The 14,817-nt window shown below is 38.0% G+C and overlaps 1 protein-coding gene across 1 annotated transcript in view; it reads left to right on the top strand.

Moving 5' to 3' along the window:
* The window catches only part of SULF2 (sulfatase 2), a 108,222-nt gene that overhangs the window by 83,226 nt on the left and 10,179 nt on the right, over positions 1-14,817 (top strand). The window contains 3 exon segments of the mRNA XM_032219086.1: positions 9,753-10,005; positions 12,105-12,201; positions 14,073-14,167. Coding sequence (XP_032074977.1) covers positions 9,753-10,005; positions 12,105-12,201; positions 14,073-14,167 — 445 coding nt within the window.

Below are 14,817 nucleotides of genomic sequence, written 5' to 3'. Positions count from 1 at the left end.
TGAGTTTATGAGGATGCTGACTTCATTTTCCAGCAGGACTTGGCACCTGCCCACACTGCCAAAAGCACCAAAACCTTCAATGACTGTGGGATTATTGTGCTTGATTGGCCAGCAAACTCACCTGACTTGAACCCCATAGAGAATCTTTGGGGCATTGCCAAGAGAAAGATGAGAGACATGAGACCGAACAATGCAGAAGAGCTGAAGCCCACTATTGAAGCATCCTGGTCTTCCATAACATCTCAGCTGTGCCACAGGCTGATAGCTTCCATGCCACGCTGCATTGAGGCAGTAATTGCTGCAAAAGGGGCCAAAACCAAGTACTGAGTACCTACACATGCTTATACTTTTCAGAGGGCCGATATTGTTCTATGTACAATCCTTGTTTTATTGATTGCATGTAGTATTCTAATTTTCTGACATTGTTGATTTGGAGTTTTCATGAGCTGTAAGCCATAATCATCACAATTATGACAAATCATGGCTTGAACTATCTTGCTTTGCATGTAATGAGTTTATCTCATATATTAGTTTCGCCTTTTAAGTTACATTACTGAAATAAATGAACTTTTGCCCATATTCTAATTTTTCAAGTTTCACCTGTACATGTTTGACAAATTAACTAGATAGATGATAGATAGATAGATAGATAGATAGATAGATAGATAGATAGATAGATAGATAGATGATTGATAGATAGAGAGAGAGAAAGAGAGAGAGAGACATACATACATACATACATACATGCATGCATACATACATACATACATACATACATACAGTACCTGTACATCTCAAAAGTAGTAAGTGGAAATATCCATTATTCCTTTATAGAAACTACAATAGCCCTGAGTTCTGCACTTGACTAGTTCTCAGGGTATTGGAGCATTATTTATTCATAACAAGAGCACAGGTAGATGCTGTTCCCAAAGCTGTTCCCTTATAACGTTTTCTTTTCACATTGAAGTGGAGCTGGCTCCCAAAACTGCTGATTTTCTTTGGCAAGGCTCAGGCGCTTTGTGGCATAACCTATTCTACAGGCCCCTCTTTAACTTGAGTCAGCTGAAAAGCCACACACAAACGCACAGACATGCATTTGAAGTGTGCATGGTTTAATTATAGATTAAAAGAGCCCAACAGCAGCTCAGAATTATTATTCGTCTGTAAAGTTGCTTTCGTCTCGCTTCACAAGTGCAGAGCTTTAATTATTTAGCAGATTAGACTTTCTCAGTAATGACCTGGCACAAGCTTCAAACAGGGAGTTTAAATCGATTTTCTTCCTTTATATTTGCCTTGCAAGCTGATTAGTAACTACTAAGCTAATTTTTGGTGAATAAAATTACTGGTTCTCAGGTAAAATCACCAGTTACTGTAACTACAGAGAATGCATGGCAAAACAGATAATCTTTAAATAATGCTTAAGCTTGTGGTTCAGTTAAATTGTTTACAAATTATAACCCCAAATACAACTCATTTCGGAATTTTAGCATAACATGATACAGAAACAATGAATTTACTGCATTATGCTGGAGATACCTGAACTCCACTTATGAAATTTAAACCAGATAAAGAAATCCACAAAAAATTTATTAGCAACTTTTCAAATCCCTGTGGCATCCCAATTAGGCTGTCTAATTAGGTCTCTTAGTATCAGAAACCTGAGGGCCTTTCCAGGTAATCTTCTGTTCACCTAATAAATGCACAGTGGTTAGTTCATTTGCTGTACATGAGCCAGATGTTTTTCTTCAAAGTAGTTAATGTTTTGTCTAGGACAGAACATTTTCCAATACATAAATGTCATGTTTTGGTGCTGAAGGGGAGATTTTCTTCCATTGTTATTTCTCTCGCAAGCAAATAAAACTAAGAGGAGGAAGAGTGGATATTATCTAATCTGCTCTGCATGCGGAAACTGGAGAGATTCTCAGAAAATATGTCATGGTTTGAGACCAAACTGCGTCTCTGACTTTAGTTGCAACAAGCTGCTTTATGCACTTCAATAAGCGGCTTGGCTCACCAGAAATGGTTAGTGGAACTGCAGACCAGTCAGCCATAGGGGGTAAGGATTACAAACTATTCTGTATTATAAAGGCACTGAGATGAGGTTAAACATTCAGAATTTTGAAGATGACAAAAGTGGAATAAATGTCTTTGGAGCATAGGAAGCTGTTCCTATGCTCATGTTCATGAGTCATCAGTAGAAAATGTAGAGGTTTGAGTTAGGTAGCATTCTCATTATATCTAGATATATCTAGGACTGAATTTGGGGTCTTCTGAGCACAAAGATTTTGTTTTGCCCTTAATTATCTTCCTCTTCCACTGTTCCAAGGAAAACATCAAATTTTCACACCTTAGATTTTCTGTTTTGGAGGTAGAAATTCCTCATTTTCTGAAGATGACCTAAAGTGCAACAGATAATATTAAATCTGCTATTATTTTTTCTCCTCTTATCTTCTAGTCTACATACTATAAATCTGTTTGTAATGCAAACTATATTTTATACTCACAGAATTTGGATATAATTAAGCCTAAAAGCACTAAGATTTCCCAGGGCCACAAAATCTAATTATATGGAAATATCAAATATATTGCTGATATTCATGAATATTTATTTTGTTATTGCATTTTTGGAGTTCTGTTTCAATGTAAGGTCCCATAGGCTCTTTGGAAAAGAGACAAAATTACAATTGTACATGGATATGCGAGTGTTTCCTCTGTATATTGCAAAACCAAACAAACAAAACCTTGTGGTCAATCTATGATGTTAATTCCCCTTTTTTATTGTTCCATCCTGTGTGAAGTGGCAGCTTAAACACGTATGTCATCTGATGCTCAATAATGTAGACTTTAATGGTAAAATAACTACAAATGAAGTTACATTGACTTTACAATGAATTTACACTGACTACAGATTATATTTATTTCTATGTATGCCCTTTTCATCATTCTTCTTTTAAAAAAATCCCAGCAGCAGTTTTAAGGTTCTACATTTAGGCAAGAAAAACGAAATGCACAGGTACAGTATAGGTGGTACCTTGCTCAATTGAGGTAACTGTGAGAGGGATCTTGGAGTCCTAGTGGACAACCATTTAAATATAAGCTAGCAGTGTGCAGCAGCTGCCAAAAGAGCCAACACAGTTCTAGGCTACATAAACAGAGGGATAGAATCAAGATCACGCAAAGTGTTAATACCACTTGATAATGCCTTGGCAAGGCCATACTTGGAATACTGCATTCAGTTTTGGTCACCACGATGTAAAACAAATGTGGAGACTCTAGAAAGAGTGCAGAGAAGAGCAACAAACATGATTAGGGAACTGGAGACTAAAACATATGAAGAACGGTTGTAGGAACTGGGTATGTCTAGTTTAATGAAAAGAAGGACTAGAGGACACATGATAGCAGTGTTCCAATATCTCACAAAGAAGAAAGAGTCAAACTATTCTCCAAGGCACCTGAGGGTAGAACAAGAAGCTATGGATGGAAACTAATCAAGGAGAGAAGCAAATTAGAACTGAGGAGAAATTTCCTAACAGTTAGAACAATTAATCAGTGGAACAGCTTGCCTCCAGAAGTTGTGAATGCCCCAACACGAAGTCTTTAAGAAGATGTTAGACAGACATTTGTCTGAGACGGTATAAGGTTTCCTGCCTAGGCAGGGGGTTGGACTAGAAGACCTCCAAGGTCCCTTCCAACTCTGCTATTGTATATTGTAAGGAAAGGAGAACAAGGATGACATCCAGACATAAAATTGGCCATAACAGAAACATTGAGGATGTATATCCTTTTAAGACGTACATTAAAATACATTATACACTATAAACTGTAGTTATTTTATAAAGGAAAGAACAAAATGCATGTATGAATTACAGCTATTTTGAGTAATAATGCATGCAAATAATAAAAGAAAGTAATCTCAGTATACCATGGAAGGAGAATCAAATAAAATTCAGCACATTTTATCAACCACAATCACATTTTACCCATCATGCAAATATTCTTACAAGAATGCCTTACCATGGTTTAATAACAGGTCTGGAAACTCAGACTTACCCCAATCATGTAGCTGAACAGAATATTGGAATATATATAAGAATGATCCAGATTTGTGTGTGGCCTTTAAAAATGGCTGCGTTAATAGCATCATCACTTTTCGAATTTATCTGAAGGCATTAGATAATATTTCACTAAAATACGCAACCCAGGAATTGTAGATTTCTAGATAATGTCTTTACAGCTTGTTTTTCAGAGACTTCATCTACTTTTAGACAAAAGTTGAGGGACTTTATCCCACATAATATTTAAGCAATGTTTACTATTTTACATTTATTTTACTTGTATAAATAAAAATAGATGGCAAATAAATCAATTTTAAATTTATTTTAAGATACCGTACAGTCTCCTCCCTCTGTTTGAAATGTATAGGACTCCTAAGCTCACAGCAATTGTGCCCTCTAGGTACCTAAAACCTTTTTTTTAATTGTTATGGAAGAAATAGCTCTGTTCTCCCTATTGCAGCTGGGGCACTCCTCATTTGAATCTTGTGCTTTAACAAACATTCTTGAAAGATAGGTTTTCCACATTTTGTTGTGCAGTCTTCATTAATGCCAGCTCTATTCCCAGAAAATCTATTATATAAGTAGCAACGTACAAAAAGAGAGGAGCAGGTATATTTAGATCCTGATAGTTAAAAAGAAGAATGGCAATATGGGCCATCCACAGGAAATTGCTTAGGTGTAAAAGAATTTAGAGCTGACTTTGGAGAAAGAAAGAAAGAAAGAAAGAAAGAAAGAAAGAAAGAAAGAAAGAAAGAAAGAAAGAAAGAAAGAGAAAGAAAGAAAGAAAGAAAGAAGGAAAGAAGGAGCAAGCCATTAATAGGAGGCATGGAGTAGAGATTACACAGTCCAGAGATTGAAGGTAGTTTGAGAAAAAACTCAGAATAACCCAGACTTCATTTTTGTTTAGTACGAGGTGGGACAGAGAGAAAATTGGATGAGTTTTCAAGTTCCTAATAATATACCCTACAAAAATTAAACACTATTTCAGAAATCCTTGAGATATGTGTTTCCCTCCCGCCCTGGAGTAGTAGAATGAATTGGTCTGCTAGTACCAGTAGTTCCCTGATTGGGATTTAAAATGCCATTTGCAGTTATGCTTGCCTTCTGATTTCCTATTTTACCCTTACGGGAAACCCTAACATTGCAATACATCTATCCAAACGGTGCTTTATCGGAAGGTGCTTTTTTGCAAGTGGACTCACTTCGGAATTGAAGAGGCTCCTTGAATGAGAAGCGAAACGTTTTTGAGAGACCGCCTTCTGCCGATCACCTCCCTCCGACCGATTAGATCGCACAGACTGGGCCTCCTCCGAACCCCATCCGCCAGTCAATGTCGACTGGCGACTACACGGAGGAGAGCCTTTTCTGTTGCAGCTCCGACCCTGTGGAACGACCTCCCCGTCGAGATCCGTACCCTCACCACCATCCAGACCTTCCGCACAGCCCTCAAGACCTGGCTCTCCCATCAGGCCTGGGGATAGGTCTCCCAATTTACCCGCCCGAGTGTTGACTGTTGAATGCAAGTTGTGTTTTATTATTTTCTTTCTTTTGTTCACATATTGTTTGTTTTTGATATTGCACCCCCTTCCCTGTGATTGTAAGCCGCCCTGAGTCCCCTCAGGGAAAAGGGCGGCCTATAAATCTTAATAAAATGACTAAAAAAAAATGACTAAATGAGGAAAAACAAAGGAAGTCTAATTGCCTTTTGAAAAAGCAACTTTGTGACATCCGTCATCTGAGAATCTCCATACACTTTTATGATACATCCACTCTCAGTGGAGAGGATAGGAGAAGAATGAATAAGAATAGCCTCCATCCGCAAAGCAATCCCAGGCTAGAACTGGTTTGCCCATCATGCAGTAAGACTTTTTCATATTCTAGGATCATGATGGCAAACCTACGGCATGCATGCCACAGGTGGCACACAGCACCCTCTCTGGGCATGCGAGCCATCGCCCTTCTTCAGCTCTGCAGAGCATGAATGTGCGCTGACTGTCGGCCAGCTGATCTTCGGGTCTGCCACGCAGGAGGGCACACACGTGCCTGGATGGTGGGGCTCATGTGGGAGGCATGCACTAATTGCATTATTGGGGTTTGGGGCATGCGCACATTCGCACGTGCATGCACACACTTTGGGCATTCAGTCCGGAAAAGGTTAACCATAATTGTTGAGCCGAGGTGGCGCAGTGGGTAGAGTGCAGTACTGCAGGCCACTTCAGCTGACTGCTAGATCAGCAGTTCAGCGGTTCAAATCTCACCGGCTCAGGGTTGACTCAGCCTTCCATCCTTCCGAGGTGGGTAAAATGAGGACCCGGATTGTTGTTGGGGGCAATATGCTGACTCTGTAAACCGCTTAGAGAGGGCTGAAAGCCCTATGAAGCGGTATATAAAAATCTGCTATTGCTATTGCTATTGTTCTAGGATATTATGTCTGTATGTTGAGAACTTAGCTTTCACTTCTTGATGAAAACTAGTCAAAAAATACCATCTCCACCTTTTGTTCATTGGAGGCAACCCATTTGTCCTCCAAGAAGAAAAGGTTCTGGCGGCAACCTGGGATAAAATATATCTCTGCATGGCTTTCATTTTTCATTGTTCATGAATTACATTTCATGAGAAAAATATTATTTGCCAGTGAACTCAGATATAATCACTAATTGAGCAGGTAGAAACTAGCATTCAGTTGTGAATGGTGAGAGTTTAAAAACAGATAATATAACAAGTTGAATGCTAGCGTACTTATGTAAGTAAAAGTTAATGGTTTTCTAAGAAAACATTACTTCATTTCTCTACAATTCCTGCAGTTATCCCAGGTGCTGCAGTGCAATATTATAACACAATACAGAATCATCCCATATTTTCCCTATGCTGCTGCCAAACAACTGATTTGTGAGAGAGTTAATGAGCCCTTTTTTAGTTTATAGAAATGCACACCTATCAATTTAGGGTCATGGAAAATTCCCAAAGGTGATTTATTTTTCATTTATCTTTATTTAGGTCTCTATCTCTGATCAACTACCATAGCTAAGCTGTTTTGATCTATATGTTTAATTGGTTCTCTTTATCTAGTTTTAGAAATTGTGTGATAAACAGATCATATAGTAATAACTGTGAGAGGGATCTTGGAGTCCTAAATATGAGTCAGCAGTGTGCAGCAGCTGCCAAAAAAGCCAACACAGTTCTAGGCTGCATAAACAGAGGGATAGAATCAAGATCACGTGAAGTGTTAATACCACTTGATAATGCCTTGGTAAGGCCACACTTGGAAAACTGCCTCCAGTTTTGATCGCCACGATGCAAAATGGATGTGGAGACTCTAGAAAGAGTGCAGAGAAGAGCAACAAAGCTGATTAGGGGACTGGAGGCTAAAACACATGAAGAACGGTTGCAAGAACTGAGTATGTCTAATGAAAAGAAGGACTGGGTTGACATGATAGTAGAGTTCTAATATCTCAGGGGTAGCCACAAAGAAGAGGGAGTCAAACTACTCTCCAAACTACTCTCCAAAGCAACTGAGGATAGAACAAGAAGCAATGGGTGGAAACTAATCAAGGAATTTAGAACTGAGGAGAAATTTTCTGACAGAACAATTAATCAGTGGAACAACTTGCTTCCAGAAGTTGTGAATGCTCCAACACTGGAAGTTTTTAAGAAGATACTGGATAACCATTTGTCCGAAGTGATGTACGGTTTCCTGCCTAGGCAGGGGGTTGGACTAGAAGACCTCCAAGGTCCCTTCCAACTCTGTTATTCTATTTCTATATTTTAGGTCATAGTTATGCAGAAACATTGAAAATTCAGAAGGTTCACAAATCTTTGAGCACCCACAATTTCAGTCAAAAAAATAAGGTCATTTGCGTCTTTGCATTTCATTGAAAAACACCACTTCATGTATTGTTTGTATTAAAATCTCTTATTTGAAAGGCAAGCAGTACAACAGATTCATTTTTGATAATTGGCTGGTTGTCTTTGAACATTGTGTAGCATTTAAAAATGTTAAATTCTATTCAGGTTTTACAATGGGGTGTGCTTTTTGATATCAGCAAATGGAAACACACACCTCATAATAAAGGAAACCGATTCTTGCTGAGAAAGTTTCTTTTTAGTTTCTTCTTTTTGGGTGTAACTTCTTAGAATTTCCTCTTAGTATTAAAAGGGAAGGGAGTTTCCTCATTTTAGTCAAATGTTCCATAAATTAGAACCTTCTTTTCCCCTAAAGCTATGATTCAACTGGCTAAGCCTCAGGTGGAGATTTAGAAGCCCAGGTTAGTGAATAATCCTGTTGTACTCTGTGAATATTGTGAATAACGCAACAGGCCCATCACTCCTAAATGCTGAGCAAACAGTGCAAATTGTGACTCCTTCCTATGAATTAGTAGAAATGGGCCTCAAACAAGAAATAGGGGACATTTATATTTCTATATGAATCAATACACTTATCCTATCCAATGCTGCCAAGTCTGAGTGAGGCTTTCAATAAGCCATCTTTTATTGACCTTAAAACTGCTGGCAATTTCTGGGAATTGAAAGGGGAGAATTTCGAATTGGAGAAGTTCCTGGGGTTTCATGACCAGAGGGAAGAGGAATGGCCATCTAGAGTTTCACTCAAATGGGAAAATTGTGACAGGGAAAGCAAGAGAAATAGAATACAACAAAGCTTGAAACTGCGGTTTAAAGAGCGGGGATTTTGCTGGCTTAATAGGAAAAAGAAAGTTGAAATAGAGAACAACTAGAGATGAGAAATATGGAGTAATAGTCTTCAGTTGCTGAGTTTCAGAATTCTCTAGATGGGAAAGCAGTTTCAAAGGAAAGCAAAAGCAAAAGCCACCATAAAACATTAATAAAAGTTTTTCTGTGGCTCTTTAGATTGCATGAAACATTCATGTTGAGCATCATTTATTTTCACTTCTTTTCCAGCTTTCTGAACTTTTGCTGCCATCACATGGCAAGAATGTAGAAATAAGCCATTTCAGTAAAAAGAAGTTCTATAAGAACATAGACTAAAAGCTGTTTGATTACTTCCGTAAATTTAGGCCATATAAAATCTTCATTCAAGATCTTTTGTAGTCCGACTCATAATCCTACAGCAATAAATATTGCAGCAGGCGCGTATCAGCTCTGTAACTCTACAATCTCATAGTTAGCTGGAAGGTAATTTACGCCAGTTAGTTCAAAGTTAATTTAGTTTCTCTTAAAACCTACCAAGCATAATAAAATAAAATTATTCTCAGCTGTCATATAAAACAAGATACATTTTTGCAGTTTCATTTAGTTTGGCTTTTATATTTATTCATCCAACCATGCATTCAGTTTTAGCTGGTTGTGGTTGGTCATTCTTAGTAAGCTACAATAAATTTTTCCCATAAATTTTCAATAATATGTCAACAGTATATTCCAAAGTATATAGTCAAAAATTTAAATCATAACATATGAAAAATATAAAAATATAACTAAGCAAATGATGTGGCCCCGTTATAATAAAAATAAATATTACATTGGTAATAAAAGTTGGTTTATGTATGTAGGAATTGATTATTTTTCATATTATTAGATCAGTGTCTGAAAAAAATAATTATTTTTTAAAATAAAGAATTGTTCCATTTCTGACCTAACCAATTTTTTCAGCAATACATTTTATCTCAATCCATATCTGACCTGCTAAATGCACATAAATTGTGTTGTTCATTTCTCGTGTAGAATACAAAGCAAGCTACATTCGAAGTCGTTCAATTCGCTCAGTGTCTGTTGAGCTTGATGGGAAGGTGTATAATTTGGATTTGGAGGATGGCTATCAACCTGTTTTACCGTGGAATGTCACAAAAAAGCCCAAAAATAGTCAAGAATCAGAAGGAGGAGGAGAAGTTGATGATGCTAAGGATATGGAGGAATTCAGTGGCACTGGCAGTATTTTAGAGAACACAGCACCAAATTTAATAAAAGTGACACATCGGTAAGTCTTTGAAGAGATTAATTCGTAGGTTGTTTTTTATTATTTATATACTTGAATATGTATGTATGTATGTATGTATGTAATACATATATATATACATACACATACATACACACATATACATATACATATACATATATACATACATATACATACATATACATACACATACATACACACACACATACATACATACATACATATATATATATATATATATATATATATAATTCAACATTATTTGTACATACAAACATATATAGTTCTATGTATCAGGGTCATTCTATCTATCGGGGACATTAGTACATTGCATTGTAGACAAGAAAGGAGGAAAAATTGCAAGTTACAAATCTAGTAGTAAAGAATATAAGTTGCTCAAGAGTGAACTGTTGGATTGTTGGTGTTCTCTGAGTGTAATGGCTAGTCTAGTGAAAAGAAGGACCAGTGAATAGCAGTGTTCCAATTTTTGAGGGGCTGCCACAGAGAGAAGGGGGTCAAGCTATTTTCCAAAGCACCTGAAGGCCAGACAAGGGATACTGGATGGAAACTGAACAAGGAGAGATTCAACCTAAAAATAAGGAGAACTTTTCTGACAGTGAGAATAATCAACCGGTGGAACAACTTGCCTTCAGAAGTTGTGGGAACTTCGTCACCGGAAGCTTTCAAGAAGAGACTGGACTGCCATTTGTCAGAAATGGTTTAGGATCTCCTGCTTGGGAAGGGGGGGGTTGGACTAGAAGACCTACAAGGTCCCTTCCAACTCTATTAATCTGTTAAGTAAGAAAGATACCCTAATCAAGGAAGAAACCATACCTCAATCAAGGCTACATATAAACAACCAGGATATTCTCTTCTTTGATGCATATTACCTAGTCTGATAATGAAAAAAAATGGTTGAAGAACACCAAGAGCCCTGGAGAGGAAGAGTCCATGCTTCTTTTCAGCCTTAATATATGGGAATGAATAAGCAAAATCTCCTTCAATGATCAGGGCCTTGATTAGGCGAAGAGGCATATGTGGGTAAATGAAATTGTGGATTATGTTGGACATGTATATTTCCAGAAGGGTCTCCCAGTGTGAAAGAACCCTCCATCATGCAGTGGGTAGACAATGGCTAAGATGGTATTGGTGATGATACAAGCAAAACATTAGGCTTAACCCAATGAGCTAGGTGTATATTTCCTTAACTGCATTGTGTAATCCCCGTAGTAAGAGGGCTTCAATATCCAACAAATAAGGTCCTGTTTGTGTCCGCTTAAGAATTAAACATACTATAACATAAAGTATATAAGCTTTAGAGTTTTCCATACAGTTGTGATGGGAACTTCTGTTGCTAAGTAATGCAGTGTGTCATCAGGCAACCAACTTTACAACCTTTTTCATTCATTAAACAAATTTGGCTTCCCCACATTGACTTTGCTTATTAGAAGCTGGCTGGGAAACTCACATGGCATTTACGTGATGCTCTGATGATGCCACCGCTGTAAATGCAGACTGGTTGCCAAGCCCCAAGTTGTCGTCAGTGATTGCAGGCATGCTGCGACGATTGTAAGTGAGCGGTTGTGAGAGAGGCGCTTTTTTCCAATGCCATCATATGTTCAAACTGTTACTAAACGAATGGGCATAAGTAGAGGACCACCTGTAGGATGGCTACACCTAAGAACAAGGTTGCCTAATATATTTTGTTAAATTTGGGCTCTGACCGATCATAGCAGCTAATCCATACTCAAGATCACACATGTGCCAGTGTTTGTGTTTATACTCAGGCTCCTCAACCATTAGTAAGCTTTTACTTTTTCTTTTCTTTTCCAAAAAAATGTTTATAGTAATTTTTTTCTCCAAGTAATTCAAGACAGCACCCTTGGTTTTTCACTACTGACATTTCAGCCTCACAACAAACTTCAGTTTCCATTGCACAGATTGTTTACTCTTAGTTGCAGTAGGGGAGTTGCCCCTGTTTCTTTCCTGGAGTCACATTAGCTGAGCTAGCTCAATAAAACACGATCTTCATGAACGTAATGGGTCTGTTTCCAACATCTAGTCATTGCCTCCAGTATGATGACCTTTCTCTCTCTCTCTCTCTTTTTCTTTTTGAACAGATGCTATATTTTAGAGAATGACACTGTTCAATGCGACACAGACTTATATAAATCATTGCAAGCCTGGAAGGACCATAAGCTTCATATAGACCATGAGGTTAGTGTTTATGGCCATGTGAATCACCATTTGAATCACATTTCCAAATTCTAAGGAACCTTAAGTGGACTTTTTTGTCAGGCATGATCTCAGTATTGTCAGACCCCTCCCCCCCAAAAAATCCTTGTGTCAGGGTTCCAAGTAACACCCCCAATGAAAGAGGACTCCAAGGCTTGAAGTTCCTCTAAAGTTCCATCTTATTAGAGATGTCATATTGGCACATCTGGGAAAACCTGAATCTGAAAGTTTCCAGGTTTTCCCCACCCAAAAGAAAGTCCAAGCCCCTCCCCAGTGCCCACATGTCTGTCATATAGCCCAATCAAGCACCATCCCAACTGGAGATGCCTCCCAGTCACACCCCTCAAGGTACAGGCAAGATGTCCTTGACTCTCTGAGAAAGAAGTGTTATTTTGACTGTATATCTCCCATACGCCGTATAATCCCCCTCCCATTTTCCCACAGCATTGAATGTGTGCAGGCCAGAAGGCCCAATACAAAAGATGACTCCCAGGCCTGACAACGTATTTAATAAAAGCAAGGCCGAATGCTAAATAGTCTGATACCAGCTTTGGATGATGTCTGGATCCATTTTGAAATGAGAACGTCTTAGAATAGAGCTGCTTTTTGATCAATTTAGCAGCCTGTGATTCAGGCAATTATGCTGACCAAACCAGGCTGCATATAATGGTTCCCTTTTATTCCTGGAAGAACTTCAAACAGAAGTGAACATCTTCTTAACACAGTTTTCCTTAATGAAGCCATAATCATCAGTTCTTCCTTTTGCCACATTCTGCATTGCCCTAAAGAATCTCAATCCTCTGGGTATGATTTTAGGGGTAGAGGAAGCCAGAGGACCTGAAAAGTATTTCTGTTCGTGGAGGCCTCTGCTCAGTCCCAAATCCTTCTGAAAATAAAAGGGCATTGTTGAAGCTAATTTAATATCCTTAATTACATAATGCACTAAAAGGGCAGCACAGAAAGCGTGTGGATAAGAAGCTTCAGAACAAGTGGGCATAAAACTATGCATTAACAGTATGTTAAAGACTGATAACTGGCCTGTTTTTCCTATTTTCCTCTTGCTCTCAAAGTGCACATATAAACACACAGTATCTACAAGAGGTCTTTGTCTTTGACAATTAAGAGATTGACAGAAATGCACATCATTTCCCCCAGATTTAAAAATTAATTTTCCCATAGATCAGGGATGCCCAAACTTGGGAACTTCTAGAATTCTGGGAGTTGAAGTCCACAAGTCTTAAAGTTCCCAAGTTTGGACACCCCTGCCATAGATCATTGAACTCTCCTGATACATGATACTTTTCAATTACTTGTTGATCAATTAAAATAACCCCTAACTTAAAAAATAATAACAAATCAAAAAATGAGTCATAGTCTGGAAAAAACCACATGCATTAAAAAAAAATCAATTTACTTGTATGTGCTAGTATAAATGGCCCTGCCTTGGCTCAATCTCATTGCCTGCCAAGGTTTTCTTGTAAATAAAGAAAAGTGGTGGATATTTTTTTTTTCTTTCACCTCTGCTATAATTACAGCAGTTAGTTATTCTTCCCCCAAATGTCAAATGTTATGTTCCTTGCTAGAAAATGTCCTTGCTGCTTATTCCAAATTTCTACCAGTGAACTGTGTAGCTAATGCAACACATGGTAATTGTAGTAACAATCTCTATTTCTGTCTAAAGTTTTTAGCATAAACTCTCTTTTAAAAAAAAACCATGTTAAAATAGAATAATTGGGATACAGAGAGGTTTTGAAGAAAGGAATTTAATGCCTAGTATCTAGACAAGTTGAATGATAGAAACCAAATAAAATCAATTTTGCATCCATCCCTTTGTTCTCATTTTTTATTATTAGATTGAAACTCTACAAAACAAAATTAAAAACCTTCGAGAGGTAAGAGGTCATCTAAAGAAGAAGCGACCAGAGGAATGTGATTGTAACAAGATAAGGTACTTTCTCTTTGGTTTCAGAAACTGCAATAAGCAGGAAGTGGCTATGAATTTAGGCAGAGGTATATAAGGCACAAGACTATTTAGCAAACACAGCCATCCTCTTATTAAAGTCAGTTATTCCAATGCCTTGATAATCCCAGTGCCTTATCGTGTCCAGTCCTGCAGTGCAGAAAAGAAAACCAAGAAACATATCTGCCTCATCACACTCTTCTATTAAAAAAGCAATTTCATTGTATTTATTTTGTACAATTACCATAAAGGCTATACTATTATGAAAAACAAAAATAACATTTCAGGCCAGTTCCTCTTACCTTGACATGGCCAACAGCCTACTCTCTTTTGGGAGTTCTTTCCAAGTTTGAAATTTTCTAACCTTGGAAAGTAGAAATTAGGTAGGTAGGTAGGTAGGTAGGTAGGTAGTTTTATTTATATGCCGCCCTTTTCCCTGGGGGGACTCAGGGCGGCTTACAGTTCAGAAGAAAGGGAGGACATACAAATTAAACACATAGGACAGTACATCGTTAAAAACACAACATTCATACAATTCGGGTGGGTTGAAGTCTTTAGTCCCAGGCCTGTCGGGACAGCCAAGTTTTGAGGGCGGCGCGGAAGGTCTGGAGGGTGGAGAGGGTACGAATCTCCACGGG

The sequence above is a fragment of the Thamnophis elegans genome, chromosome 5 (genome assembly GCF_009769535.1).
Source record: "Thamnophis elegans isolate rThaEle1 chromosome 5, rThaEle1.pri, whole genome shotgun sequence".
NCBI classification, from domain to species: Eukaryota; Metazoa; Chordata; class Lepidosauria; order Squamata; family Colubridae; genus Thamnophis; species Thamnophis elegans.
Note: the sequence above shows the minus strand (reverse complement) of the source record. Positions and strands in the feature narration are given on the sequence as shown.